At 46.9% G+C, this 26,615-nt stretch overlaps 1 protein-coding gene across 1 annotated transcript; it reads left to right on the top strand.

Annotated features, from left to right (window-relative positions):
• Positions 1-1,317: 1,317 nt before the first annotated feature.
• Positions 1,318-15,590, top strand: LOC149354032 (serine/threonine-protein kinase PLK1-like). The gene is made up of 4 exons (XM_089575910.1): positions 1,318-1,638; positions 10,360-10,673; positions 12,133-12,332; positions 15,466-15,590. The coding sequence occupies exons 1-4, from the start codon at positions 1,318-1,320 to the stop codon at positions 15,588-15,590; spliced, it is 960 nt and encodes a 319-aa protein (XP_089432036.1).
• Positions 15,591-26,615: the final 11,025 nt, after the last annotated feature.

Raw genomic sequence — 26,615 nt, 5'->3', positions numbered from 1 at the left:
GTGCTGAGGTTGTGAACTATAAATGACTATGATGTATCCTTGTTAAAATTCGCTCATATATTCATGAAACAGTAGCATAGATATTTCCACATAAAGAAGTTAGGAAAACACGTTTTTCCAAAAATGCAAGCGCTTGCTTGTGATATTCGATTCTCTAAATTCGTGGTATTATATTTCAGGCACGAGTTAACGTCCCACAATTGCAGGTGAGCTACAAGTGACGCCGCAATGAAATGCTCAGGACTAGGTTTGACCATCTGGGCTTCTTTAACGTTCCCTCGAATCTCACAGTACGCTGCTGTTTTTACATTTCCCCCCATCATAATACGGCATCCAAGGCCTCGTTCGAAGCGGAAGTCGCAGTAAATAGGCACCGCCAGAACAGACGCGGGCCAAGTGATTGCGAGCACCGGTGAATGAAGTGAACTGACTGCCTGATGACGCTGATGCTAGACCTTTAAAACTGCGAAAGATTTTAGCTCTGAGACGTTTTGCAGCCGTGAAGTAGGTGTGGAATAGCCTATATTAGAGTTTTTGTTTTCGAAAACATGAAATTGCAAGGCCTGGGTCATCTATATTGTAGTCGTGGCATACGCAGCCTGGCAGGTCGGTGGTTGGGCGAATGGTGTTGAGCCGAGAGTCGTTCGCGAGCGCTTCCTCGAACTAAGGCACGGGCTGACCGACAGCACTAAACGTTCTTCACTGATTGGGGTGCAGCGTTTGTTTGTTTTTTTTTTTTTTTCACGCCAAGGCAGTCGCGCAAACACTCATAACGTCCAGAGTACAATCATCTCTGTCATCTTCTCGACGCGGCACACGTCGACATTTTTCAGGTGAGGAGAGAGATTTCCATTAAGCTCGACTCGCTTCTATCCGACCCGATGCTGCCGCAAGCGAGCGAAGTGGGGAGGGCACCACTTAGCATGCTCTTCAACAAGTATCTCGATCCTTCTGAGGCACGCGCAGGCGATGTTCCTTTCGCAGCGCTCCAACTTTCCAAATGCGCGCCGATTTTTATGACTTTTGTTAAATAGTATAATTCGCGCTGCAAGTAGGAAGTGCTCAATTTTTAAACTTTTTACCTTGTAGGGGACCATCGGCTCAATTCTTCACCACGGGTACGTTCTTGGCGCGGGAAGAGGTAGATGATGATCACGACAGCGCGAGCACCACGCGCTGCATTCGGAACCTGGCGCGCGTAGGAGCAGCAGCGGCGGTGCTCGCACTCAAAGCGAACTGACAGAGCGACAACAGATTCCGAGGCTACCCGGAATTCCTGCTATTTCACGCTCAGCTCTCTGAATAAGACAGACAGCCATGCCCATGCGCACCGCCGTCCCGCTCGGGTTCAACAACGTGTCCATTGCTGAGGATTTGCCCAGCGCCTGGGACAGTGGCCCCGTTACCACCTCCGCCGACTTCGACCTTGAAGTCTTCTGGGGCGGCAGGAGCAACGTGTCCCAGCCTCGGAGACCTGGGTCCATCCGTTGCAGCCTCGGCGTGGAGGTCGTGTTGAACGAGATGGAAGAACCGCTGGAGCGTACGGATCTGGAGTTGGCCCAAGGAGACGCCCCAGTGTCCGCGCCGGGACGTGCACCAGGGGCTCGAGACCAGCGGCGCCAGCTACCAGCAGACCAGGTATGGAACAAGTAACAGCTATATCCAGTAACAGCCCAAGTTAGACTACCTGCTTGAGTTCCGTGCCCTGTTCGTTTATTTTCACAGGAAGGCAGCCCTAGCGATGCTGGAATGCATGTCCTCGCAATAGAGATTCCGATACTGTCGAAGAGTATATCGCTGGGAGTGTCGTAGTTCGTTTTCAGCGAGGGGAGGGGGTTTTTACAGTTGAATTTCTATGGTGACGTCTACATTTCACTAGGTAATGTTTTGAACTCTAAATAACTCTGCGTACTTCTCGCATAACCGATATTGCATTCACGTAATGCAGGCAAGGTTTCTCGTGTAACCAGCTCTAGGTGAACGTCACGGGACCACCCGTAGTATTCACCACGCGGTAGGTTGCCGCGCAACTAAAAATTTATTCGCTCGCATCATGCAACAAGTAAATAGCGTACTCGAACTTCGTAGGGCGGTGGTTTTTACATCTAGTTACGCAAAAAGCATCCCCCGTCGCGGCCATGGATCTCTTGAAGAAATAGTTCAGTAATAAGGGAGTAATTACTCATTGAGATCCACCCAAGCGCAGCCATACGGCTACGAAGGAAAGCTATACAGCTTGCTCAGAAACTTCGCGAAGTGTCTGAGAAAGCTGTATAGCTTTCCTTCGTAGCCGTATGGCTGCGCTTGGGTGGATCTCAATGAGTAATTACTCCCTTATTACAAATCAACTCCACCTTGGGGGATTTCCCTAAACATTTGACCAACACTGTTCCCAGTTCGAGTTATTGATAAATTCGCTCTCGCCCTACCATAAGCTTGCCGTCCCGGTTAGCTCAGTTGGTAGAGCGACTGCTCCGGTGTGTAGCGGTGGTCCCGGGTTCGAACCCCGGACCAGGACAAATTTTTCTTTAACTACGAAGTTTCTGAGAAAGCTGTATAGCTTTGCTTTGTAGCCGTATGGCTGCGCTTGGGTGGATGTCAATGAGTAATTATTCCCTTATTACAAATCTACTCCACCTTGGGGTATTCCCCTAAACATTTGACCAAATAATTCATTGTTACCTTCTTTGCCGTCCGAGCCTTTTCAATCCGTCGCAAGAGCTCCGGAGTGCAGAGATATGAGTTCAGCCATAGAGAGATAAACGCCTAATAGGAATGCTCCCCTTCCCGCTGACCAAGAAAGCAGTACCAAGGGTTAACGGGTGAGTCGGCTGTACAACTGAAAATCATGAATGGTAGTTAATTGCAACTGAAGTAACTCGCACCTCGTCACTACCACAGGAATTGTGTTCTTCAATAGAACTAAGACGTGCTATTTCTTCGCATGTTTATACTTACTTTTCCAGCCAGTCAAAATTAATTGCAGGATCTTATTAACAGAACTTTAGCTTTCGGCTGTGCTTGCGTAACTTCTCCCGTCAATTGGGCAAGCACGATGAGGTGGTTCGCGAAGGGGACGCAGGTCACCCACTCTACGTAGTTCCTACGATTACGGGCGGCTGAAAATCGGAATAGTTTCGCCCTGAAAGTCTCACCTCTTCAATTATCAGAAACTGGGAAATATTGGGTCGCCCACAGGTCTTAAACTTTAGCAGGACGTTCAGAAAGATACCTATATGTTTCCTGCTTTATAATATCTCCCAGCATTTATAGAGAGGTCTGTTTTACCTTTTTCGTTTTCGTAACTGATGCGTCCAATGTGAAAAGCTTTGACTTTTATAAGAACCGCAGAAACATTAGTCAGTTTGGCAGCCTGTCGGGACAGCTTCAGGGAAAGCTGCTTGCGGCTCTGAGATCACGGTATCGGGCGCGCAATTCGACCATCAAAAAGTAACTCGAAAAGTAACTCGACATTGTGATCAACTTGAAGAGACACGTTCTGGTTTGAAACAGGCACTTCTATCAACCATGCTTGCAGTCATGTGGTTCTTTTCCCTCTGCAACTTTATAATTTTCATTCCTTATTACATTCACAATAAGTTTCAAGAGCAGTGGAGTGGAAGCGTAAACATCCAGTGGCACTGGTCAGCCAGCCAGTCTCCGCCATCGAGGCGCTGGGTAAAAATCTGCAATTAGCAGAAAGCGAGAGCAGCGTCGTCTTGTTAGCATCGTCTTTGTAATGAGCTATTACGTAATGGAAGATGTCAGGAGGGTGCAAAAAAGCGATCATTATCTATTTGGCTTCCCTTCGGAGGAAAAAAGCATAGGATATTTTTTTTCTTCATTCGTTCCGGATATGCTCACTTTAAAAACCACCCCTGCATAGTTTCTTCCTACTTATACGGTTACCCCTTTTGAAAGCTTGTCGAGAAACTGCTGTGCATCTCAGGGGCATAAACTCACATTCTATTTGCGGCGCCATACGCCAGAATATGAATATGGGTTCTGTTCCATTGTGTGCTTCTCTGTTTGTTGGCACTGAGGTGGAGGCCACAGCTGACTAAAGCCGGGCGGGGCCCAATTCTTGGACCTAGTCACGCGTTACTGCGATCCGTGATTACTAGCAACTAGGAAATCATACGCCCTGCTGTCACTGTTACCGAAGTGGCGCGTGTGGGCTTTACACGGTCATTTTATACGTACCAGATGTTATAACGCCTTTTATGTGCTGGTGGCAACTGTCGGTTCCGCAAGAGTAGCAACAGCGTCGAGGTAGAGTATATAGCTTTAAAATTGTGAAGACATAGTTCAATTCTAAGCCACTGGCCCACCACGATGTCTGGCCTGCTATGCTGTTCTACTGAACGCGTGATGGCAAATTAGATTCTCGATCGTCACGTCTAAACTTCACCTACAACATAAAAAAACTTTTTGGCATACCATTCAACCAAGATTGACGCGAAATACCTTGAAACTGGTAGCGCGGACATACAAGCGGAGTTCCACAACACCAGCGTAACAGTTAAGAAAAGTCGTCAGCTGAACGTCGGTGAACGTGCAGTTCATGGCATTTACACAATGGCAAGCGCCAGTAAGGCATTATAACTTTCGTTTGCGGGAGGTGCAGGGTTCGATCCTCAGTCCCACCAATCCTTCCAGTGAAACAATGGGTAAAAGCTTTCCTCTGGCCTAGTGCTCGTAATCTGGGGTCAAATGATTGAGAAATTATCCATTGCACCCAAGTTGAGTGGACAAAAATACCTGGTGTCATGGCGCTCCTTCGACACAGATGCCCTTGCGCCGTAAATCTTTTCCGAAGTAAACCAAGGCGCACTAGGGCTATGTGGCTTCTCCCCATGTGTGCGATATGCAATTTTCTTTAAAAGGAAAGCTCTTTATTGTAGGCTTTTTGCGAAGGAGCCACACCTGGCCCCGTCAAAGTTTTTGTGGCGCCACCACGGGATGGCGCTGCGGGCGCTCGCGTCAGAGACGGAAAAGTGCGGATGAGCGAGCTTTCACTGAGTTCAACGACTTCGCAGTTATAGCGTAAACACTGCGTGGTGGGTGGAGTCAAGCGGGAGGTTGAAGAAGGGTAATGCTCTCAGGCGAGCTTGGTAATGCACTTGCATTGCATAGACTGCAGTATAGCGCGAGAGGAGGTGTCGACAGCGCATACGCCATTGACCACGCCATTGAGCACGCATAGAGGTCTTTATGTCATACAGACGTCACAGCTTTAAAAGAAAGGCGCGAACTACTTTCCATAGGAGCGTGTACAGGCTCTGCATGAAGGAAGCGTTATGGATATAATAGAACAGTGTCGTCACGACGCGGATATAAGGAGCTGTGTCAGGCGTCGCAGACATCAGGGGCGCTGTGCGCTAGCTTTCCCTCAGCTTAGCGATTTCCCTCAGCATACGCATTCCTTTTTTGCGCCGCACGACAACGGCACTCTAAACAATGCCAGACGGTGCTGTTACAGAGTGCCCTTGTCGTGCTGTACTGTGTACATCAGGCACACCGGTCGGTGCATGAATGTAGGGCTTTCTGAGCACGCAAATTTACAAGGCAATGGTCTCTCTTGACCGTCTTCAGGTACACGGCCGTAAATTCTTATGCACGCCACATTTTCCAAGCACCACTATCCTGTTCCGTCATCAGGGCCAGGGGACTCCTGGGGTGACGTTAGCCTTTTTTGTAAAGAAAACGCTAACCCTTGTCTCATCAGTCAGCCTTTGGTGGCCGTGTCAGACGAAGAGATCCGCTAATTATATGCCCAGCTACCCTATGCGCCTGATTAGTAACTTTTTCATTTCGTTGCATGCTTTCACCCCACGCGCTAATGCGCGCAGTTTTCGGTGGTCCTCCGCATCTATTCATTCGCCCTTTCATTAAACCCAGCCGCCGAGGTGGATCAGTGAATATGGCACTAGGCTGCTGACCCGAAAGATGCGGGTTCTACCCCGGCCGCGATGGGTGAATTTCGATGGAAGCGAAATTCTAGAGGCCCGTGTACTGTGCGATGTCAGTGCATGTTAAAAGACTCCAGTTGGTCGAAATTTCCCTAGCCCTTCAGTACGCTGTCCGTCATAGCCTGGATCGCTTTGGGACGCTAAACCCTCAAAAACCAAACCAAAGATTTCATTAAGCCTTAAGGTGCGAGTCAGCGCGGGTGTTGTCTTGTTTCTCTTGCGTGCTCCATCTAGTTTTCTGCTTTGAAGCGATAGCTTCACTCTAATAGGTAAAGCCGAACATCGCCGTGTGTGCAACATGAGCCATCCGCCACCTAGGTCACGTGACCTCCTTGTGATGTCATCGCAACCTGGCAGGTGACCGTGAAATGGCAGGTGACTGGCCGCTTGAGGTTTTCGGGGAGAGCAACCTCGGTCTCACAAGTGCCACCGGTGGCAGCGCTTAAAACAGCCACCTGCCGCCGCTGTGGAGCATCGGTTAACTGCTGAACCACTGCGCCAGGAATGGTGTGAGATCTGCCAACGATCTATGAGCGCAAAAAAGACAGAACAAACAAGTCAACCAGGCGACACGCAAAGATGACCCAGGCCGCCGAAGGGACCCATTAACGCCATCGCATCATACCCTTAAGAAGGAGCTTAGGTGCCCCTCCTTCTCTCAGTGAATATTCAACAACTAACCCAAACTTCTGCCTTGCTACATTTTCATTGCCTGCACATCAAGGGGTAAAAAAGACCCTTTTTCGATATATCGATGCCTGATGAGAACTGCCAGGTCGCTTAAATATGGTACTAGCCCTCCATTACGCCGCGTGTCGTGCGCCATATGTAGCTACCCACAGCTTGTACACAGATATCAACTTCATTTAAAGTGTCTATAGGCTTCACGTAACGGTAAAAGGTAACGCACTCTCTGTTTCACCTACGCAGGGTACTCGGGGCGAGAGAATTATCAATCGCCAGGCGAACTGGAGGTTGTGCTCCTGGATAAAGGTAGTTCTCCTGGCAGTACTTGTGGTCTTTGCGTCTACAGGACTCATCTACGTGATCACGACGGACTGGATGCGAGTCCAGCGTGGAGATATTTGGCGCACAACCACACGACGCCCCCACGTTAACAACACAGATAACCCTCTCCTCCCTAGTTGTCACAGCATAGCCTGCGAAAAGTACCAGTCTCAACTCGAATCTTCTGTCAATCGGTCACAAAACCCCTGCAAAAACTTCTATCGATTACTATGTGACGGCTGGTGTAACACCACCGTCTGCTGTCTGTTGTGAATGCTGCAGAGGAGATGCGCACTGCCGCAACTGCAACCTTATACCTGGCACCTTACCACAGCGGAACATGATAGCCCTTGCTCAAGATTGGACACAGCGCCACGTTCCGAGCCTGGATAGCTCTGATGCGTGCGATGAGCGGCCAAGGAAGAGAGACCCCGCTGTCGCTACGCTATCGGAAGTGCATCAAAAGTGTGCTGAGTGTCTTCGGCGTTTCTGAGTCACTTGCCGAAGAAGTCGCCGCTACTATCCAGGCCGTGGATCGGCTAACACGCAAGTGTTAGGGCCCGCAATGGCCGCTGCAGAACACAAGATCCTGCGTATGTCAATTCACAACATGACTGAAATTGTTACACCTAGCATCCCAACCTCCCGCTGGTTGCCCCTTCACAACGAGTACTTGTTCGGGGCACGGGTCGGTCACCCGTGCTGCTGCATCTAGTTTCCCTCGTGCAGCCTCGTCAGCGGAAGTTCATATGCGCCTGCATGGTGTTCCTCATAAAGGCGGTGAACTTAACCATCAGGATCATGATTGGAACGCTTCATAGCCCCTCACCACCCGAGCTGGTTTTCGAGGCTCTACTTTTGGCGCATGATTACATTTGGTTGTTTCGAATTTGCAAAAATGCGCAGCTGCGCGCATCGTATGCGCTACACTACACCCTGGCTTGACCGGATCCGCCTCTTTGAAGTGATGTCACCCGCTTGGCCGTTCCGTTTCGTATTCCCGTCGAGTGGATACAAGAATTTCAGAAGGCTGAATGGGTTGTTTTTGTTTACCTCAAAAGGGCTACAGTGCATCTGACACAGAAAAATGCCTGGCGTACAGCGCAAGATATCAACAATTACGTAGTACAGAGCTTTGGTCGCCCTGTTCTCTTTTCGTCCTTCATGTGCTACACTGTATGCCAGCCATTATGAAGTATCCCCTCAACTATTCGCTAGCGTTTTTACCGTAATATATTTTTCAGCGCAGATGTCAACCACACTTGAGATATCATTTTAGACCAAGTGAGTTTTAGGAACTGGCCACTTGAGAAGAATAAGACTGGTATTTTTAACGGCGGGTTTCTGTAGTGCATGGTTTTCTTGCTTGTTTCCACCCAATGGATCCTGGAACCCTTAGGTCTTCTCGGTTGTAGCTCTCTCACCAGCGCTCATCGCTTTACGTCATCGAGGCCGAATTAGAGCTTCTACCTGGTTGCTTTATTTCGCCTTGCCGTACGAGGATGTCAAAGCGGACCTCTACCAAATGTAACAGGGCCTTGGTTAGCGCTTAGGTGAATGGCAGCAGAAACGAAACAGTCCGTGATCGGTCAGGCTGAGCAGGCTCCCGCTCAGTGCGATGCCAACGTTTCTTGCTATTATTTGACTCTCAGCTAAAAACGCGCACAGCGCATGCTCCGGGTTGCGCCCAAGGTTCGCTAGGCTGCGCCGTCGGCAAGGAATGCCTCAACGCTTGCCTGTTCTGTTTCGTATTTTATGAGCATGAATGCACGAAAGCGTACTCTCTGAAGGAGTTGTTTTCATTCGGCGAAGACGCCATGTTCTCCGTCTCTATCCTTAGCTATGTCAACTATCCGTGGTACGCTACGTATTGGTTGCTTTCTTCTCCTGAAAAAAAATGCAAAGGTCATCATGGGATCTCACTCGACAGATCTGTGTTAGCTGTGTTGGTTGTATGTTCGGCATTTATGTTCAACGCCTTTTGATTAAGTCTTTGTTTCTATTTCACCGTCGCTTCTTCGTTCAACCTCTGTGTGGGCTTCTGTTGGCTTAGGGTTTCTGGAAGGTAGAAATGGTTTGCGTGCGGTGGAATTATGTTTGTAAGAGGAAGATTGATTTTACCGGTGGATGTTCCGGTGGAAGCATCTCTAGCGTCCGAACAGTGCCCGGAAGGCACCCCAATCCGCTCCGCTAGAGGTTCTGCGGGTGAAGGTTTCACAGTTATAGCGACCACGGCTCTTCCGCTGGAAATGGACTTCAATCCCGCCCACTTAATGTCGACACTTAAGCTTCTGATAAAAAGAATCCATAAAGTGGATAATGCAGAGAAAAAAATTATCGGTGAAAAACAAGCCAAATCCTTCGGGCAAAGAAGTAGGGGATGAGTGTTTATAATACCACACAATACAATGCAACAGAATTTGATTCAGTGAAAGGTGCAGGTATAATTTGAGTCCACGTAAGTGTCGAGCGCTTGTAGGTGGAGGTCATCGCTATTCGGTGCATTTAGTGTCACCATAAGTCGGGGTGGAGAAATGCCACTGGCATTGACGCGTTCTCCATATACGCAGAGGTTGAATCAAAAATAAAATTCAGAAAGACAGTATCAAGAACAATGAACTAGGATAGATACAAAACTCCAAACCATAACCATTGGTGAGTGGGACATAAGCAATGGAAAGAATTTTGAAGAGAATATGGAGCCTGAATACGGAGCATGGGAACTTTGTCTCGAGGTGCGCAGGCGACTTGGCGTTTGTGCGCCTACCGCACGGCTCCCCGCATCCGCGGTGGCCCCGGCCCACCCTGCTGAAAAAGAGTTCTATGATGCAATAACCTCATAGAGGCTTCATCATAGAATATCATACAATCTGAATGATATATCATGCAATTTGTATGATATTGTATGACATCTTTATGATGACTGTATGATTTTACAGAAATCTATGACATTTGTATGATAATTTTCTATGATTTGTATGATAAGTGTATGATATTTGTATTATAAACTGTATGAGTTTATTGCACATACAACATTTTTCAGCAGGGTATGATTTATTGCACGTACTAATATACAGGTAAGCCATAAGCCCAGCAGTGTGTGATTTAGTGGCTTGCTGAGTGGTGGACGGTAGAGATGACTGACGCATCCATTGATTTGTTTGTCGGGGGCCATGACAAATCTGCCGAGAGAATTCAAATCTGGGTTCTACTCCCCGAGACATGAGGGGCAGAAGAAAGCCTGATGCTCGGTTTATGGCTAACACACGCGCTCAGGAGCCACTGTGGGCGCTCATTGGCTACCAGGTGCCGTCCATAGTCGACGTGCCATGATTTCAATACGTTTGGTTCACAAACATTGTTTTGCAATATTTTCCAGTCTCTGATGGAGGTGCACCGGCGTCGCCTGACGCTGACTGAGCCAGAGGTGCGGTACTTTCTGCACCAGCTCCTCCTTGCCTGCCGGTATCTGGTGCAGCAGCGGGTCATTCATTGTGACCTGAAGCTTGGTAGCCTGCTGCTCAATGAAAGCATGGTGCTCAAAGTGGGAGGCTTTGGGCTTGCCACCCGTCTTGACTACGAGGGGGAGCGAAAGAAGACCCTCTCTGGTACCCCCAACTACATCGCCCCAGAGATCCTGGCCAAGAAGGGGCACAGTTATGAGGTCGACATCTGGTCCATTGGGTGCATCCTGTGAGTCCTCTGAGCCATCGCGCGTACTCATACTTATTGGCTTCTGTAAAGAGCGGCGAAGCGGCCCCACCTGTTAGAAAACTAAGGCCACATAACCGAATCCAATCCAATATGTTACTCACTGTGCTTAAAATTTTCGTGAACCTATGCCAGGACACCAAAAAAAATTATTTTAAATGAGTCAAGTGATGCATCGTCATTATGATCATAGTCAGCTACTTCAATGCCCCTGTAGGATAAATGCCTCTAGCGTTGATATCAAAGAAGCGTTCTTCAGCACTTTCCTTGGCTACTTGAGCTTGGAAAATTTTCGTCAATCAATTCTGCCGAATATCCTGATTCCATCATTTCACCTGGCTGTGTCTCCGCTTTCGCAAATGAAAAGGTTGCTAGAGGCTTACTGCACCGAAAGGACTAAGCATGCACTTTTCGCACAAAATGAGTAAAATGGCCGTGACGGCGTCTTGAAAAGTTTGTTCGAGCATTACTCTTTGAAGTATTTCTTAAAACTTGATTGCAGTAGACATGGATGGTACCACCGCAAACGTTGACAGCAGGGCGTAAAATTTTTATAAGGAACACGTTTGACATGCGTAAGGTTCTGCGTACATTTAGGAAACAAACCTGCGCAAAGTTAAGCAAACAATTGTCTTTTCTAGCACAAGGATTAGCATGTAAACTCATCAAGTCTTGGTTAAGCAAGGATACTGTGCAAAAAAAAAAACGGACGAGAAGACGACAAGGACGGGCGCACACTCGTGACTGAGTTTATTCAGAAGAACATGGATACTTATATCGTCATGTCGGCCAAAATATTTACTGCGCGCATGCTAGAAACCTGCTTTCCTTCTAATACAACTCTATCAAGGTGTCGCTGACACAATAATCTTTTTTGTTCATTCTTTATCAGTGACATCTTGATAAAGCTGTATCAGAAAGAAAGCAGGTTTTTTGCATGCGCACAGTAAATATTTTGCAGACATCACAATATAATTATCTATGTTCTTCTCAATAAAATTCTTTTCGTCTTCTCGCCTGTTTTTTTGGGGGGGCAGTACCTTTGCTTAACCATGTATGACCAATTTGTCCAACAGAACGCACTCTTCATCAAGTCTATCGTGCAGGCAAAACACTCGGCAATCTTCTTTGTTGCGAGATAACATTTCTGTTTCTAGAAGTGACTTCGAAGCCCACACACGACCTCCGTATGGCTATCACTGTAAGAACAAACTTTACCGCAGGCTTTCCCATTGCTGCAGCATGCGTGCACTTTCCTTTCTTCCCCCTGAGCCTTTGCCAACAGTGTTTGCATTCTGCAAGTTTGCTTTTCATCCTGACAAAACTTTCACAGCCCATTGAGGATGTGCCGCTTATTAAAGACGACCTAGCATGGTTCACTGCCATGGCTAGTATGGAGCTGTGCGGGGCCAAATAATCGGTATGTGACCGTTCTCTGCAGGTTCACTATGCTTGCGGGATATCCTCCGTTTGAGACCCACACGCTGAAGGATATATACGTGCGCATAAAAAAGGATGACTACCACATCCCTCTGGCGGTGAGCCTCTCGGCCAGAGCCCTGATCCGAAAGATGCTTCATCCACAGCCTGAAAAGAGGCCCGACATCGAGGCCATTCTCCAGGACGACTTCATAACTAGTGGCAAGTTTTTTTTTTGGATGTACATACGCACTGCAGAATAGCGATACGTACGTGATGGTACACGTCTTTGGAATTACCGTAACAGTACAAAATAATGAGACACCTTATATCTGGCATCGCGTCTATACTTTTCATGGCAGATTTTTCAGGGCTAACGAACAGTTCCTGCTTGGTGACCTGGTGTTTAAAACTGTCTCTATATGAAACCCATAAAATTTAAGAGGCGCACAACATTCGCCAAAGGTGTCAAAACCACAAGGTTTAGCTATCGAGTCACGTAGCAGGGCTCCAAACCGTATCATCGATCAACGTGGAAGATGGTGTGAGGGGAGTGTGTGTGGGGAGCAGCGCAACACCGATTATGCCTACTTCTCGTGCAGAATATGAACGCCTGAGATGCCAAACATTCTGGCAGCAATTTCTTTACAGAAAGTGGTTTTTGTGTTCAAGGCTTTTCTATTAAGGCATAAAATGTGACGAAGGGAGCACAGTGTAGCACCTTTGTCTTAGTTAATAGGTGGCGTAATGCTGACGTCACAGCTTCATGTCTGCTTGTTATTAACTACACTGACACTTAAGAAAGACACTTATGCGCCGTGAATGTTTCGAAACCGAAGTGACTTCGCAGCACCAATGGATGCTGTGTAACTCGAGGGTCATCACGGCTGAGCAAACCACTCCATGCGACGGTAATCAATATGCAGCCAGTGGAGATAATATTATGTACGTTGGATTCCAGAGCTACAGAAAAACAATGCTTTGCAAGTATTGATCATAGCATACCGTCGACTGCGGATATAATTGTGTTATTTTATTGGGTTAAACCTGATGAAGAGGAGAGCCAGTCAAAAAGGACAAGTACTAGAAGAGAGACGTAGATCAGATTGACTGGACTAGCAAATGTGCTTTAATGAAAACAGCAACCCCCCCCCTCCCCTAGTAAGGTTAGCATGGGCATGCCTGGCACAATTATGGCCACATTCCGGAAATAATAATGGGAATATAAGCAACGTATCTATCACCGGCTATCTGAGAAGGCGAATTCTTTTCCAAGCAAGTGCACTGAAGTGGTACTGATACAGTTATCGTCATGCATACCGACGAAGAATGCTTCTAGAATGTCGCGCTTCTCTATGCCCCTACCCTTGCCAAGAATTGCTACCCCAGCAGAGGGTAGCAATCACACTCCCTGCAATCGCGGAGCAAATTCGCTCCATTATTAGCAGAACCCAAGGACTTGTGGTGTTCAGGTGCACGCAGGCGATTATTGATATATCGGCCTGTTTGTCCGATGTAAACCTTCGTACGTACATACTGAAAACTGCGCAAAAAAACGAAGACACAGAACGAGAAGGCACGACACGGGCGCAGACTATCAACTGAATTTTTATTCACATGAAGAGGCCTATATACGTATCTTCTACCCACAGTGAGACAAGCACAAAAAAAACACAACAATCGCGAAAATCAACCGGAAACACAATCACACACTATCCCTTCGCGTGCACCGTGATGCAGCCGTCAATTACACTTCCAAAAAACCGCGCACAAACAAAATCACGACAACTTTAACGGTCACGCTGATATCACGCCTAAGACCCATATCGCCTGCTCGTCTTAAGAAAATTGGCCAAAAAGGTTATCTCCCTGTCAAGCAAGGCCACAGATGGTGATGCCACACAGGAATCCGAGTCTTTCTTGATTAGGTAAGCCTCCACCATCTCCCTACATACCTGATCGCTATGTTTGAACAAGACGCTGGTCCTGTTCAAATGAGGGTAGCACTTTTCGCAATCCTTGCAATGCATGGCGAGATTGGAGGAAGCCGCTCCCTTCAACGACCTACGATGCTCCGCCATCCGCTCGTTTACACAACGACCCGTCTGGCCGATGTACTTTTTTCCGCACGAGAGCGGCACTTCGTAGACAACTACAGTGTTACACTCTGTGAACCTAGTTTCCTTCCTGTGCGCTACCAAACAACCAGTTCCAGCACGACTGCCCTCATACTCTAGCTTTTTACGCACAGCACTACTAAAGTTCAACACGAGCTAAAGTTCAACAGTGGTTTCTTTGTTCTAGGGTGATACTCCCAACACACACCATTATCCAGGTACTCGATACTGAGGTCTAGAAACTGGAGGGTATCCGAGCTGGGCATCTCGAAAGTGAATCTGAGGCCACCACCAGCATCCTTGAACATTTTTACGACGTCCGGAACCGCCCTGGGAGAGTTCGACTTCAAAATGATCAAGAAATCATCGACATAGCGGAAAACTCTTAGCGCTTGATCAGCAAGATCCTCCGCCAGTTCCTGATCCATCCTGCTCAGATAAATATCGCTCAATACGAGCAGACGAGCAGGCGATATGGGTCTTTGGCGTGATATCAGCGTGACCGTTAAAGTTGTCGTGATTTTGTTTGTGCGCGGTTTTTTGGAAGTGTAATTGACGGCTGCATCACGGTGCACGCGAAGGGATAGTGTGTGATTGTGTTTCGGGTTGATTTTCGCGATTGTTGTGTTTTTTTTTTGTGCTTGTCTCACTGTGGGTAGAAGATACGTATATAGGCCTCTTCATGTGAATAAAAATTCAGTTGATAGTCTGCGCCCGTGTCGTGCCTTCTCGTTCTGTGTCTTCGTTTTTTTGCGCAGTTTTCAGTATGAATTCCTACCAACTAGCCCAGTTTACCGTTCTTATTAACTTCGTACGTAAGCGGGAACTTACATACCACGCGCGTGTCACATGGCGTGAACAGGTTCTCATGCTGCGTCAAACAGAATTTCTTCACTTGCCTCTTGAGATGGGCGCGCATAAGCCAGAAAGCTTGTAAGGAGGCAGAAAACACAACGTCAATGCCCTGCTTTGCAGGCTTCTTCACCATGTATAAAATGGCCCAGATTTCTACTCGTCTATTAAACTTGCTTGATTTCAACTGCTAAGTATTGTCTTCTGATGCCTCTTATAGACTAACGAGAATAATCGATAACTTTCTTTTGTTTGTGAGTATAGCCCGGTTGTCGGCCTCTGCGCAGTTCATTCGTGGGCAGAATAACTGTTGACCGCAGTCAGAAATACGCGATTTGTTTTGTCATGTGCCACAGTCATTGACTGCTTCTCTGTTATCATTCTAGGGCCCCTGCCTTCACGCCTGCCAACGTCTTGCCTTGTGACGGAGCCGCGCTTCGACACGCTCAACATTACTTTGACCCCCGATGGCCGTAAACCTCTTTCGGAAAAGAACGAAGGCAGTGGTTAGTTTACGAACGGTATTGCATGTTGCTTGCGTGCGACTTTGCTGGCTAATAGACACCTTTAGCATACCGTGTACTGTGATATCATTACCTTTACCGGAACGCGCCCTGGCCTCCGATGTCTCCTGATTTCACCCAATGCGGTTTTTTGTATGGGGCTTCGCAAAATCACTTATGTACACCGCCGGCACATTGACAAGCATTGCAGCGTTCAACCCCGCTTTGAGCACGCGTTTGAGCAGATCACTGATAAAATGTGGGAAAACGTTTTAAGAAGTTATGAAGACTGCCTGTAGGTGTGCATTCAAGCCAACGGCGGCCACGTTGAAGGCTGAGCGGCGCAGAATCTCGAAAACATGTTGAGAAACGGTCCTTATCAAGGCCACAAAAATCCAGCGTAGTGAAAACTAACGCGCCGCCGCTGCGCAATACTCTTCCCCGTACATATAAACGAGAACCAAGTGGTATCCACACAGGCACCATAGCAGAGAAACCATTTCAGGAGGGTGTCAAAACGCTCATAGCACTGATTCTACGACAGTGTACGACATCAGACCGTAGTGGTATCGAATAGACGAAAGCAGACGACACTCGAAGCTCTAAAAGTCGTATTGCGATAGGCAATCGGAAGTTTTCAAATTTAGCGCAGTTTTGGTCAAACTGAGTTTTGTGTGACCACTAAAAAACAAGTTGAAAGATCGTCCTCAAAACCTCCCACAAAACACTCCTCCTTTGCCGAATCTTCATGCCAACAAACGAGCTCGCGCCACCGGTGCGGTCGCTGACAGAACGGCCCGATTTCCAGCGTCGTCGCCGCACATGGTGCGAGTATGCGACTTTTTTCGATCGATTTGGGCAAGTAACCCAGACGCCTGTGGCATCAAACAACTTTGCCGACAAAGTGCAATTTCTGTGCTCAATTTGAGCTCGAAAAGTTCACCCGTTTAGCTGAGAGTAGTATTCTACTTCGTGCGTTTATTTCCGCAACAGTTTGTATATACAGCATGCGCCCATCACTTGTCCTTCCGAACTCCGCTGACTGATACCTTACACAGAAACATTCTGCGGCAGACAATACAGGAAGTAGGCTGCAATTGGCAGCAGAGGATATCGAGGGAACCGTGACAACGGATGAAAAGGGAAGAAGCCAAGAGCCATTCGCTTCCAATGAAACGGAGCCTCAGCGAGTGAAGCTTCCACCGTCCAGAAACGCCACCCACGTCCCACCTACAGCCTGGATAAGCATACCAAACAATTTTGTACAAAAGAATTTTTCAATAGAAAAAAGTTTATAAGCACAATTTTTTCATATATTGCAAGATTTCACTATACCTATAACTATATCAGCAGATATCCGGTCAGCAGGATTGAATTTGTTTGCTGTTAACGTTTTTACTATCGTTGAAAGCCTTTTGGTTTTCTATGACAGTCTTAACTGCTCCTTGCTGGTGTTGGAAACTCTACAAAAGAAAGATTTCGGCAAATACCGGAAGAATGAACAAATACCTTCAATATTTTTATACCTGTACCTCACAGTTTTTCAATATTGAAAACGTTTGTCGAAGAATGTAGGATGTGCTATTCTGTCGCGTGCGTGGAGCCTCGGCTTAGATTAAGTAAGGTATCAAAGTAGTTATCGAGCGTAAATCTAAGTGCCATCCGAGCTTCGGCGTATCGGGTTTCATCATCGTGCGTCAATTTTTTCTTTGATCAGGATGACATGAATAACCTATACTGATGCGATCACAAAATGAACAAGGGAGGGGGAAACCTCAGGTTACGCGCACCCTATACTAGCACCCTGGACTACACTATGCGGGGCCGTGTACAGAGTTGAGGTTTGAAATATATTGGCACTAATTATTTTTTATCCCGATGAAATTAGACCGTATTGACATCTACGGTGTTGCGTTGGAAGACAATGGCTGTTTTTGGGCCAGAGAATTCGGGGGAGTGTTTGTACAACGCGCTCTCTGGCCTGCCCTACGCGCCTCGGGAAGACGATCTCGCCTCAGACCTGGTATTGTGGTTAACGGAGAACCGCGCCCTTCATCGAACGCTTGTCATCTTTATGAGAGTCATGAAAGTTCGGCTGTCAGGACAATGGGTGGTCAAGGTTCCTCCTTTAGCGAAGCTTGCTGACGGCAACAAGAGTCTGAGCCACGTGATCTTCGTGGCGTTCGGAAACATGTCTCCCGGAGATCAATAAGACGAGCTCCTTCCGGGAACGGAATACAGAAGCTGCAAGGGAAATCAGCCAGGGCAATCCAGACACCTCGAGGCCAACTTTTTTTGCGTTCCTTTTTCTTGCAAGCTTATAGTAAAACGAATCTTTGAAGTAAAACCTTCAAAGTAAAAGCTTCAAGTAAAACCCACCCATTCCAAGTACGTAGTGATGGCTCATGGCCGCCGGAATGTCATTATGCATCTATGACCCATCGAGACTCTTCGTAAGATATATTTCAGAGCTCGTTGGCTGATTTTTATTTTGTCAAAATAATTTTTATGCTCATTTCTTGATAATTTCATTAGATAGCTGACAATCACTGGAACTTATGTACGTACACCCTGACAATTATTTAACAGTAAACGTGAGCATGGTAGATACAAAAGCGTCGGAAGAACGGTTGTATAGCGTCCTATGACGAAGGGAAGTGACAAAATTGGGGAGCCGACGTGAGTACCCGCAATGTGCAGGCTTTTTATCACCAATTTCGAATCTCCTCTTGGTCAGTTTGCATTGTCCGCGAGTTTATTCCGTGCTGCCGCGATACTGTTCAGAAACTGGTCGGCTGTGCATGTCCATGAGTGCATGTCCATGAGCATGAGTAGTGTTCACCGTGTTCGAAATACACGGTGAACACTACTGAACATGCCACTACCAGCTTTCTAAAATCTCCAAAGGTGGCTAAATGTTGCTCATTAATTTTTTACAGTAAATGCCATTCATTGACGCATTAATTGTCTCGTGTATTAAATTCTACTATGCTGACAATTTTTTTAAAAGAGCGTATACGGCGCCGGCTTTCTCCGTGTCCCTGGACTGCCCTGTATAGAAGAGAAAGGAGCAGCTGAAGCTTAAAGATGAATGCGCCTAGCCCGCACTGGGTTAGTGCGCAACTATTTTCTCTGAGCGTAACCTTTGAAAACTAATCGTGTCTGAAGGCCTTGCATCATCGTACGAAGCAGAGGTGGTTGCGATCATGTGTCTGCTTCAGAAACGCTGGATTCGCTTTAGTGCAATTGCTGCACAGTACTGCGGTGCTCAAACAAATATTGCTAATAAACATTTCATACAGCTCAAAATGGGGAAGCAACTGTTGAGACGACGTGGTGGGTCAGCGTCAGATGAGGCTGTGCTGCTGAGGGCAGGGCGATGGGCTTCAATTTTCGAATACGACCTAGCAATTTTGACCCAGGTCATGTTTAGAAACGCCCTTTTGCACAAAATTCCTGTGCTCGGTGAAAGTGGCGAGCCATCGCATTGTCGCTAGCACACTCCGCAATGGTGCACGGAATTATGTGCAGCACAACGAGTCGAGGTTTCTCCACGCTACTAATTGGATTAACTTCGCAAATATTGAGCAGATAATGGTTCCACCGTAGCGACACTTAAATGTCAGATTAATGCAAATGCTTGTGCAAAGACGTTTTACCTAACAGAGCTACGCCGCCACGCACACAAACACGCACAATGGTCTTCAACTGGTGCTGTCACCATGTCGAATATAGATCAGTATCTTGAAGCAAACTGAGAAGACGGAAAGCTCGTCTCCGGTATGACTGGTTTCCACGTGGGTAAAGGATCACCTGAATTGAAGCATGATTCGATACTGCCCTTTTGAGTAGAGCGAGTAGGACACACCTGTTCGCATTGTAATGTGCGCAGCACGTAAGGGAATTTTTCTATATCCCCTCCCACACCAAAGTATATCCCCATGGGACCGCACCCTTTGTTAAAAAAGGAAAAAATGAGAGTGTGAAAAGGGTGCAGTCATTAGTATTACGCCTTTAAGGGTGCAAGCTTTTGTATTGCGCAGTGCAAGCCCGCATCGTATATATCTGCATGCGATAGTGAGAGACATGCTGTTGCGAGGGCTTAAGATTAACTTCGACCACCTGAAATTGTGATATCGCACCGCACACGGTTGTTTGTACCTTTCGACCTCATCAGAATAGGGCCGCCGAGGACCTGAATTGATACCGCCAACTTTTCTTCACATATAGAAATGCTGCTAAGTCGCATCTCAAAAACTAGAGTAGAGCCAGCTGCGTCCTAATTATATTTTATTCACAAGCGGTAGCGCTTGAAGCGCGCGGTTTTTCCTGATAATAAAAATTTCTCCAAAGAAGTCGTCCGAACCATACCACCGGTCGTGTCAAGGGAACGTCCAGAGCCACGAAAAGAAGGACCTTGCGCGTTCTGCGTAGAAAAAAGAAAGACGGGCGTCTGGATGAGTCCAAACACGTTATAAGGCTGTGTAAAGGGTTACTGGCGTTTTAAACCTTGGTCTCTGGAAAGTGTATTTCAGAATTTTTGAGCTATACCTTCTCGTGCGACATAATTCTGGCTATTTGAGTTACTACCGTGAATGGTTGTAACACAATTATATTTTTGTGGTCAACCGCACGGCCGAAACTAGGAGAAATTTCCCCAATCAACGGTAGAGATTGCTGCCTGGAATCTGTGGGATCAGAGACATTATCAATACGCCTTGCTGCTGTGAAGAAGCTCGCGGGGATTGCATTTATGGCCGCGGCAGTCGTAAGGCAGGTAAGGATGAAATTAAAATTCCGCTCATTTCGCCTCGCGGTAACGACATCTTAGAAGTAGCTGAAATCTAGAACTCTCCTGGGAATATTACTGTGAGCCCGGAAGTAGCCTCAGGGTAAAAAATACGTCCTATAATAACCCCACAATTTAATCAGAAACATCGCTGTTTCATATTCAGTAAATAAAGGTCTACTGCAACTTTTTCTTTCAACTTTAGGGAACACATTGTTTAGTTGGCATATACATTCGCTCTTCGATGCGATTAAATATTTATGAATAACAAGTCTGGTGAAAAGGAACAGATATTGGGGGAAAACGTACTTCTGGCGCTCTTCGTTCATTTATTGTATAAATGAGACTTTCTAAATCTGTCATTCGTTCAACTCTTTAATACACAAGTTATCAAGGAATCATGAGAAAAAAGCATTGCCATTACGCTCGCTATTATACCCACAGTAAAAACCGAGTTAAAAAATTCCTTTGTCGGCGGTAAATATTGAGAAATTTTAGTATGTCGCTACTAGGCAACAAAGATTGTCTAGTCCATTTTGCTTCGCTGCTCCGTGTTCTATGACAGACGATCTCGAAGGCCACGAATAAAGCTGAAGGTTCAGCGACAGCGGTGAGCTCAACGAATCCCTCCATATTTTTCCCGCAAAAGCTGTGCCAAAAAGTGAGACAAGTTGTTGAACGCTGGCTAGAAGTGAAACATTACTTGCCCTTTTTTTCCCAACAGAGCTGCCTCACATCAACGCCAAACTTTGTGATCACAAAGCGTTTGCTGCTGAGAACGCGTTGGCATCAAGCCTTGTATGTAAGAGTGATATATTCATGAATACAGTCTCTGTAATGGTTATGGCACAAATCGGAGAAAATGGGCATTAAATTGTTAATCTCTGTTCTACCTCGGCATGTCCAGCTGTGTACTTTTGTTCTGGACAATACTCGGTATTTTAAATAGCCACTTTTAAATAGACATGGTATTTTAAATATCCCTGAAGGCTAAGTCGCCAACAAAACAAAAAGGGGAAAAAATTCGACAGGGAAGCACGAGAAAACGTGGCCAAGGCCGAGACAACTTCCGATAACTTACGCGGTGAAGACGAGAAGAAAGTTCTCTCGGCATTGTCCTGCTTTTATCATGCTTTCTTGTTGCAGTTTATTTCTTTTTGCTTCGTGGCGTACTTAGCCTTCCGGGCTATCATTTGGTGACTGGCTGTTATAGAACTTTTCTGCAGTTTTCTTTATCAGTAGGTACGAATTCGCGTCCCTCCCTTTCTTCCAAATTAAAGGTGCGGATAGATTACATCAAAAGTAAAATTGCATGTTGAGGTTAATGTGTGTCGTTAACGTATTCGTCCATTCGTCTGCAAGCTCTCTAGACACCAAAATGAGTGAAACCGACTAGCCCAGCAACATAGACTGCTTTCTAGAAAAGGCGCCTCAGCTACTTCCACCTCAACAGCAGAAAGTTCTCAAAAATAGCGAGGCGATGAAGCATACCTGAAGCTTGAGGAGTATACAGTACTCTGCTCGGGGCGGTATCTTATTCAATGCTGCGAATTATTGTGCAGAGAGCCCAAATACGTTCTCTGCATCACTTAATCTATATAGAGAGCAGGAAAACTAAGATTATGGTAAGTAAAAGACGAAAATTTAACGAAAATTTATCGGGAGTGTTCCCTACGTGGGGTAATTATTAGCAAAAATTAACTTTTTCGCAACTGTGATAGTAGGTAGGTGCGTTATTTCGTGTGGCCATGATGTGAGTAAATCTGGTATTTTGTTTGTATTGACTGCCGTTGGCTAGCAGCTTCGTGCAGATACGCGAGAGCAGTACCTTTACATTAAGAGGAAAAAATCCACGTGCCAAGTACTGGGCAGATGCATGGCCATCTGTTACACAGGAAGAAAAACCTGAGCGTCGCTGAAGCCCAGAGGTGAACCGACGCGGAGACTAGCCAAGCCAAATACTCAGTGATTCTCGAGGCACGTTTGACATTAGATGACGATAATCCACCTTTTGTACAAGAGAAAAGGTAAAAAACCAGCGCATCTGGGTGACTAAACTTCCACGAGACTTCAGCTGCCCATGGGAAATGGTATGTGCGTGCACCTATCACCCGCATGCATTGCGCGTGCGAATTTAAACCGGCAGCTTGTTTTCTGCTAGTGGAGCTTGGGAGATTGCATTGAAGGAGAGGCGCGCATTCGAGGAGCGGAGGCTTCAAAAACGCAAGTAAGCACTGTCTATTCTTCGGCGTCTACGACTGACTTAATCAGACTGATGGCAAATCGCATGCAGCGCCCTGCACTAGAGATGCTCACTGGGATCGATGGTTTGCAGCCGTGGGGTCTGGCCCTCTAATATCTTGATGGCAACTGTCGTAGTGCGTATGGAGAGGCTCCAGGATGGCAGCACGGGGGTTGCAACGGCATCGCTGCTCCTGCTGGGCTGGGGCAACCGCGGATGCGGGGAGCCGTGCGGAAGGTGCAGAAACGCCAAGTCGCCTGCGCACCGCCAGACAAAGTTCCCACAGCGTGTTTGAGTTTGCTCCGTATACATGCTCCATAGTCTCTTCAAACTTCTTTCCATTGCTTATATGCCGCTCACCAATGGTTATGGTTTTGTGTTGTGCATCTATCCTAGTTCATTGTTATTGATACTGTCTTTCTCAGTCTTATCTTTGATTTAACCTCTGCGTATATGGGGAACGAGTCAATGCTAGTGGCATTTCTCCATCCCGACTTACGGCGACACGAAATGTACCGAATAGCTATGTCGCCCACCTACAAGCGCTCGGCACTTACGTGGACTCAGATAATACCTGCACCTTTCACTGAATCAAATTATGTTCCATTGTATTGTGTGGTATTATAAACACTCATCACCTATTCTTTTCCCGAAGAATTTGGCTTGTTTTTCAGCGATCATTATTTTTCTGGATTATGCACTTTATAGGTTATTTTTGTCAGGAACTTAAGTGCCCATATTAACTTGGGGCGATTGTAGTCCATTTCCAGCGGAAGAGCCGTGGTCGCTATAGCTGTGAAACCTTCACCCGCAGAACCTCTAGCGGAGCGGATTGGTGTGCCTTCCGGGCACCATACGGACGCTCAAGATGCTTCCACCGGAGCATCCACCGGTAAAAATCATTGTTCCTCCTACAAACCTCCTTCCACCGCACGCCAAACCATTTCTACCTTCCAGAAACCCGAAGCCAACAGAAGCCCACACAGAGGTTGAACGAAGAAGCGACGGTGAAATCAAAACAAAGACTCAATGAGAAGGCGTTCAACATAAATGCAGAACATACAACCAATACAACTAACACAGGTCTGTCGAGTGAGATCGCATGATGACCTTTGCATTTTTTTTTTCAGGAGGAAAAAGCAACCAATACCTAGCGTACCACGGATAGTTGACATAGCTAAGGATAAAGACGGAGAACATGGCTTCTTCGCCGAATGAAAACAACTTCTTCAAAGAGTACGGTTTCGTGCATTCATGCTCATAAAATATGAAACAGAACAGGCAAGCGTTGAGGCACTCCTTGCCGACGGCGCAGCCTAGCGAACCTTGGGCGCAACCCGGAGCATGCGCTGTGCGCGTTTGCAGCTGAGAGTAAAATAATTGCAAGAACGTTTCAGTTGTAATTGTAACTATCGTGAAGAGGACCGTGGCATTATCCTAGCCGCGTTGGCATCGCGCTGAGAGGGAGGCTGCTCAGCCTGACCGATCACGAACTGTTTCGTCTCTGCTACCATTGACCTAAGCGCTGACCAAGGCCCTGTTACATTTGGTAGAGGTCTGGTTTGACATCCTCGTACGGTAAGACGAAATAAAGCAACCAGGTAGAAGCTATAATTCGGCCTCTATGAAGTAAAGCGATGAGCGCTGGTCAGAGAGCTACAACCAAGAAGACCTCAGGGTTCCAGGATCCATTGGGCGGAAACAAGCAAGAAAACCATGCGCTACAGAAACCCGGAGTTGAAAATATCAGTCTTAATCTTCTCAAGCGGCCAGTTCCTAAAACTCACTTGGCCTAAAATGACATCTCAACTGTGATTGACATCTGCGCTGAAAGATATATTACGGGTAACAACGCTAGCCAATTGTTGTGGGGATCCCACATAATGACTGGCGTACAGTGTAGCACTTGAAGGACGAAAAGAAAACGGGGCGACAAAAGCTCTGTACTACTTAATTGTTGATATCTTGCGCTGTACGCCAGATATTTTTCTGTGTCAGATGCACTGCAGCGCTTTTGAGGTAAACAAAAACAACCCATTCAGCCCCCTGAAATTCTTGTATCCACTCGACGGGAATTCAAATTCAAATCAAATTTTATTCCTCAACAAAAAAAAGTTGCGAGGAGGGCAGGTAAAAGCTGTGAGAAACAGCTTGAGGAGCGCTGACTCCCTAGCACAGGAATACGAAACGGAACAGCCAAGCGGAGTGACATCACTTCAAACAGGCAGATTTGGTCAATCCAGGGTGCAATGTAGCGCATACGATCCGCGCAGCTGCGCATTTTTGCGAATTCGTAAACGACCCAATCGTACTCACGCGCCAAAAGTAGAGCCTCGCCAACCAGCTCGGGTACAGAGGAGCTATGAAGCATTCGAATTATGATCCTTAAGGCCGAGTCACACTGCGGAAACAGTCCGCCAACCCGTCCGACAAAACAGTGTTTTCGTCAGGTTGGCGATCCTGTCACACCGCGTCAACACGAACAGAGGGTAAACGTGTCGCTGTCTCCCGCCAGCCTGTGTTGGCCACATGTGCGCCGCTTGTTCGGAAACTCTGTCACACCGGAAAAACCACCTCAATCGCGTTCCCCGGCGCTTCTCTGCCTTTTTGCTCGCGCGCTCTCCTCCGTGCGTGTGCAAAACCGCGGAAACTGGAGACACCTTGCGTTGTCGTAGCTATTGGCGGTTTTGCGGAATATCGGACGAACTATGATCGTGCGCGGCGGCTGATGTGCAGCCTTGCTCGATTCTGACTCGGACGACCAGCCGCCACCGCAGAGAAACCGCGCTGGATGATCGACTGGCTGAGAAGGGCGCCTGAGAAAGGCGTTTTCGAAAACTTCATGCAAAATAATTAAACACGGACTACATGCGTATACTTTCTGTGCCCTGTGTCTACTTCTACACATTATGTGTTTTGCGCTGCTGTTCCACAATGCATTATCAACCCGGCCGGTCACTACAAATCACGCCACAATCTCGGCAGATTCATCGAGTTTGTTCCACGCTCTGAGAGTACTAAAAAAAAGATATAATTGTGCGCATTATGCTTGCAATCAAATGGGAACCCAGTAAAGTTATTCTGATTGCTATTTCAAAGAAAAAATTGCAGCACTGCTTTCTTCTTCATCTCAAGTTCAAAAATAGCAGGACAGGTAACTGTTAACTCGCGCTCACCTGTGAAATACAGTCCCAAGTAGCGATCTCTTGAAACACAGATTCCTTCAGATCACATCATTGATATTTTGGGTATGTTATATCCCATGGAAAACGCCTCTCTTCAATCGGTTTAATAGTGGTTCAGAATAATTATGTTTCGGTGAATGTTAGGGGATCCGGTGTAGTAGCGCGTGAGCAGCTGCGTGAGCGCCTTCGTTCCCAACATCCGCACAGTGTCCTGGTGTCGTATGACTGTGGATTTAAAGTGTTTTCTTTAGTTCTGACTGTTCTGTTTGCCAATCCTTCTTCTTGTATAGTTACGACATGAAGCGTGGGAGTCCGAAATTACACACGAGACCTTCCGGAAGCTATCGCTGCTTCCTCAGCCAGCACGATTCGCTGGCATCGAATTGCTGTCCCATTAACTAATGTCGCTTGGGCATCGGTGCATGCTACCGTTGATATCCTGTTCACCGTTCCTGCCGCGTTCACGTAAATTGCCGCTGCCATCGCGCCCCATGTTCTCCTGATGGCATTCGCCCTAGCCTTTTTCTTATTAGCGACGTTAGCGATGTTGGCCTGAAATTCTCAATACTGATTTCGTTACCGGGTTTCGGAATTAAAAGAACTTCTGCTGTCTTCCATTCCTCAGGAATTTTTCCTTCTGCCCAGCATTTGTTAAAGAGTTCCGTGATAGCCGGAAACGACTGCCGTCCAAGTTAGGGGGCATTTTGGAGGTAACCCGATCTCCAGCAGGAAAGGCATCCGTTGTCATGTCCAAGAGTGGGGCGCGCACCTCCCAGGTTCTAATCTCCTTGTCCATTTCCTCATTCTGTGTGCTCGT

This window comes from Amblyomma mixtum, chromosome 3 (assembly GCF_055824585.1).
Source record: "Amblyomma mixtum isolate Tamu chromosome 3, ASM5582458v1, whole genome shotgun sequence".
NCBI classification, from domain to species: Eukaryota; Metazoa; Arthropoda; class Arachnida; order Ixodida; family Ixodidae; genus Amblyomma; species Amblyomma mixtum.
Note: the sequence above shows the minus strand (reverse complement) of the source record. Positions and strands in the feature narration are given on the sequence as shown.

Excerpts from the sequence above, each read along its gene's own strand:
- LOC149354032 (XM_089575910.1), top strand. The coding sequence starts at position 1,318 with ATGCCCATGCGCACCGCCGTCCCGCTCGGGTTCAACAACGTGTCCATT. Across the intron at positions 1,639-10,359 it reads GCCAGCTACCAGCAGACCAG|TCTCTGATGGAGGTGCACCG; the intron begins GTATGGAACAAG and ends AATATTTTCCAG. Across the intron at positions 12,333-15,465 it reads GGACGACTTCATAACTAGTG|GGCCCCTGCCTTCACGCCTG; the intron begins GCAAGTTTTTTT and ends TTATCATTCTAG.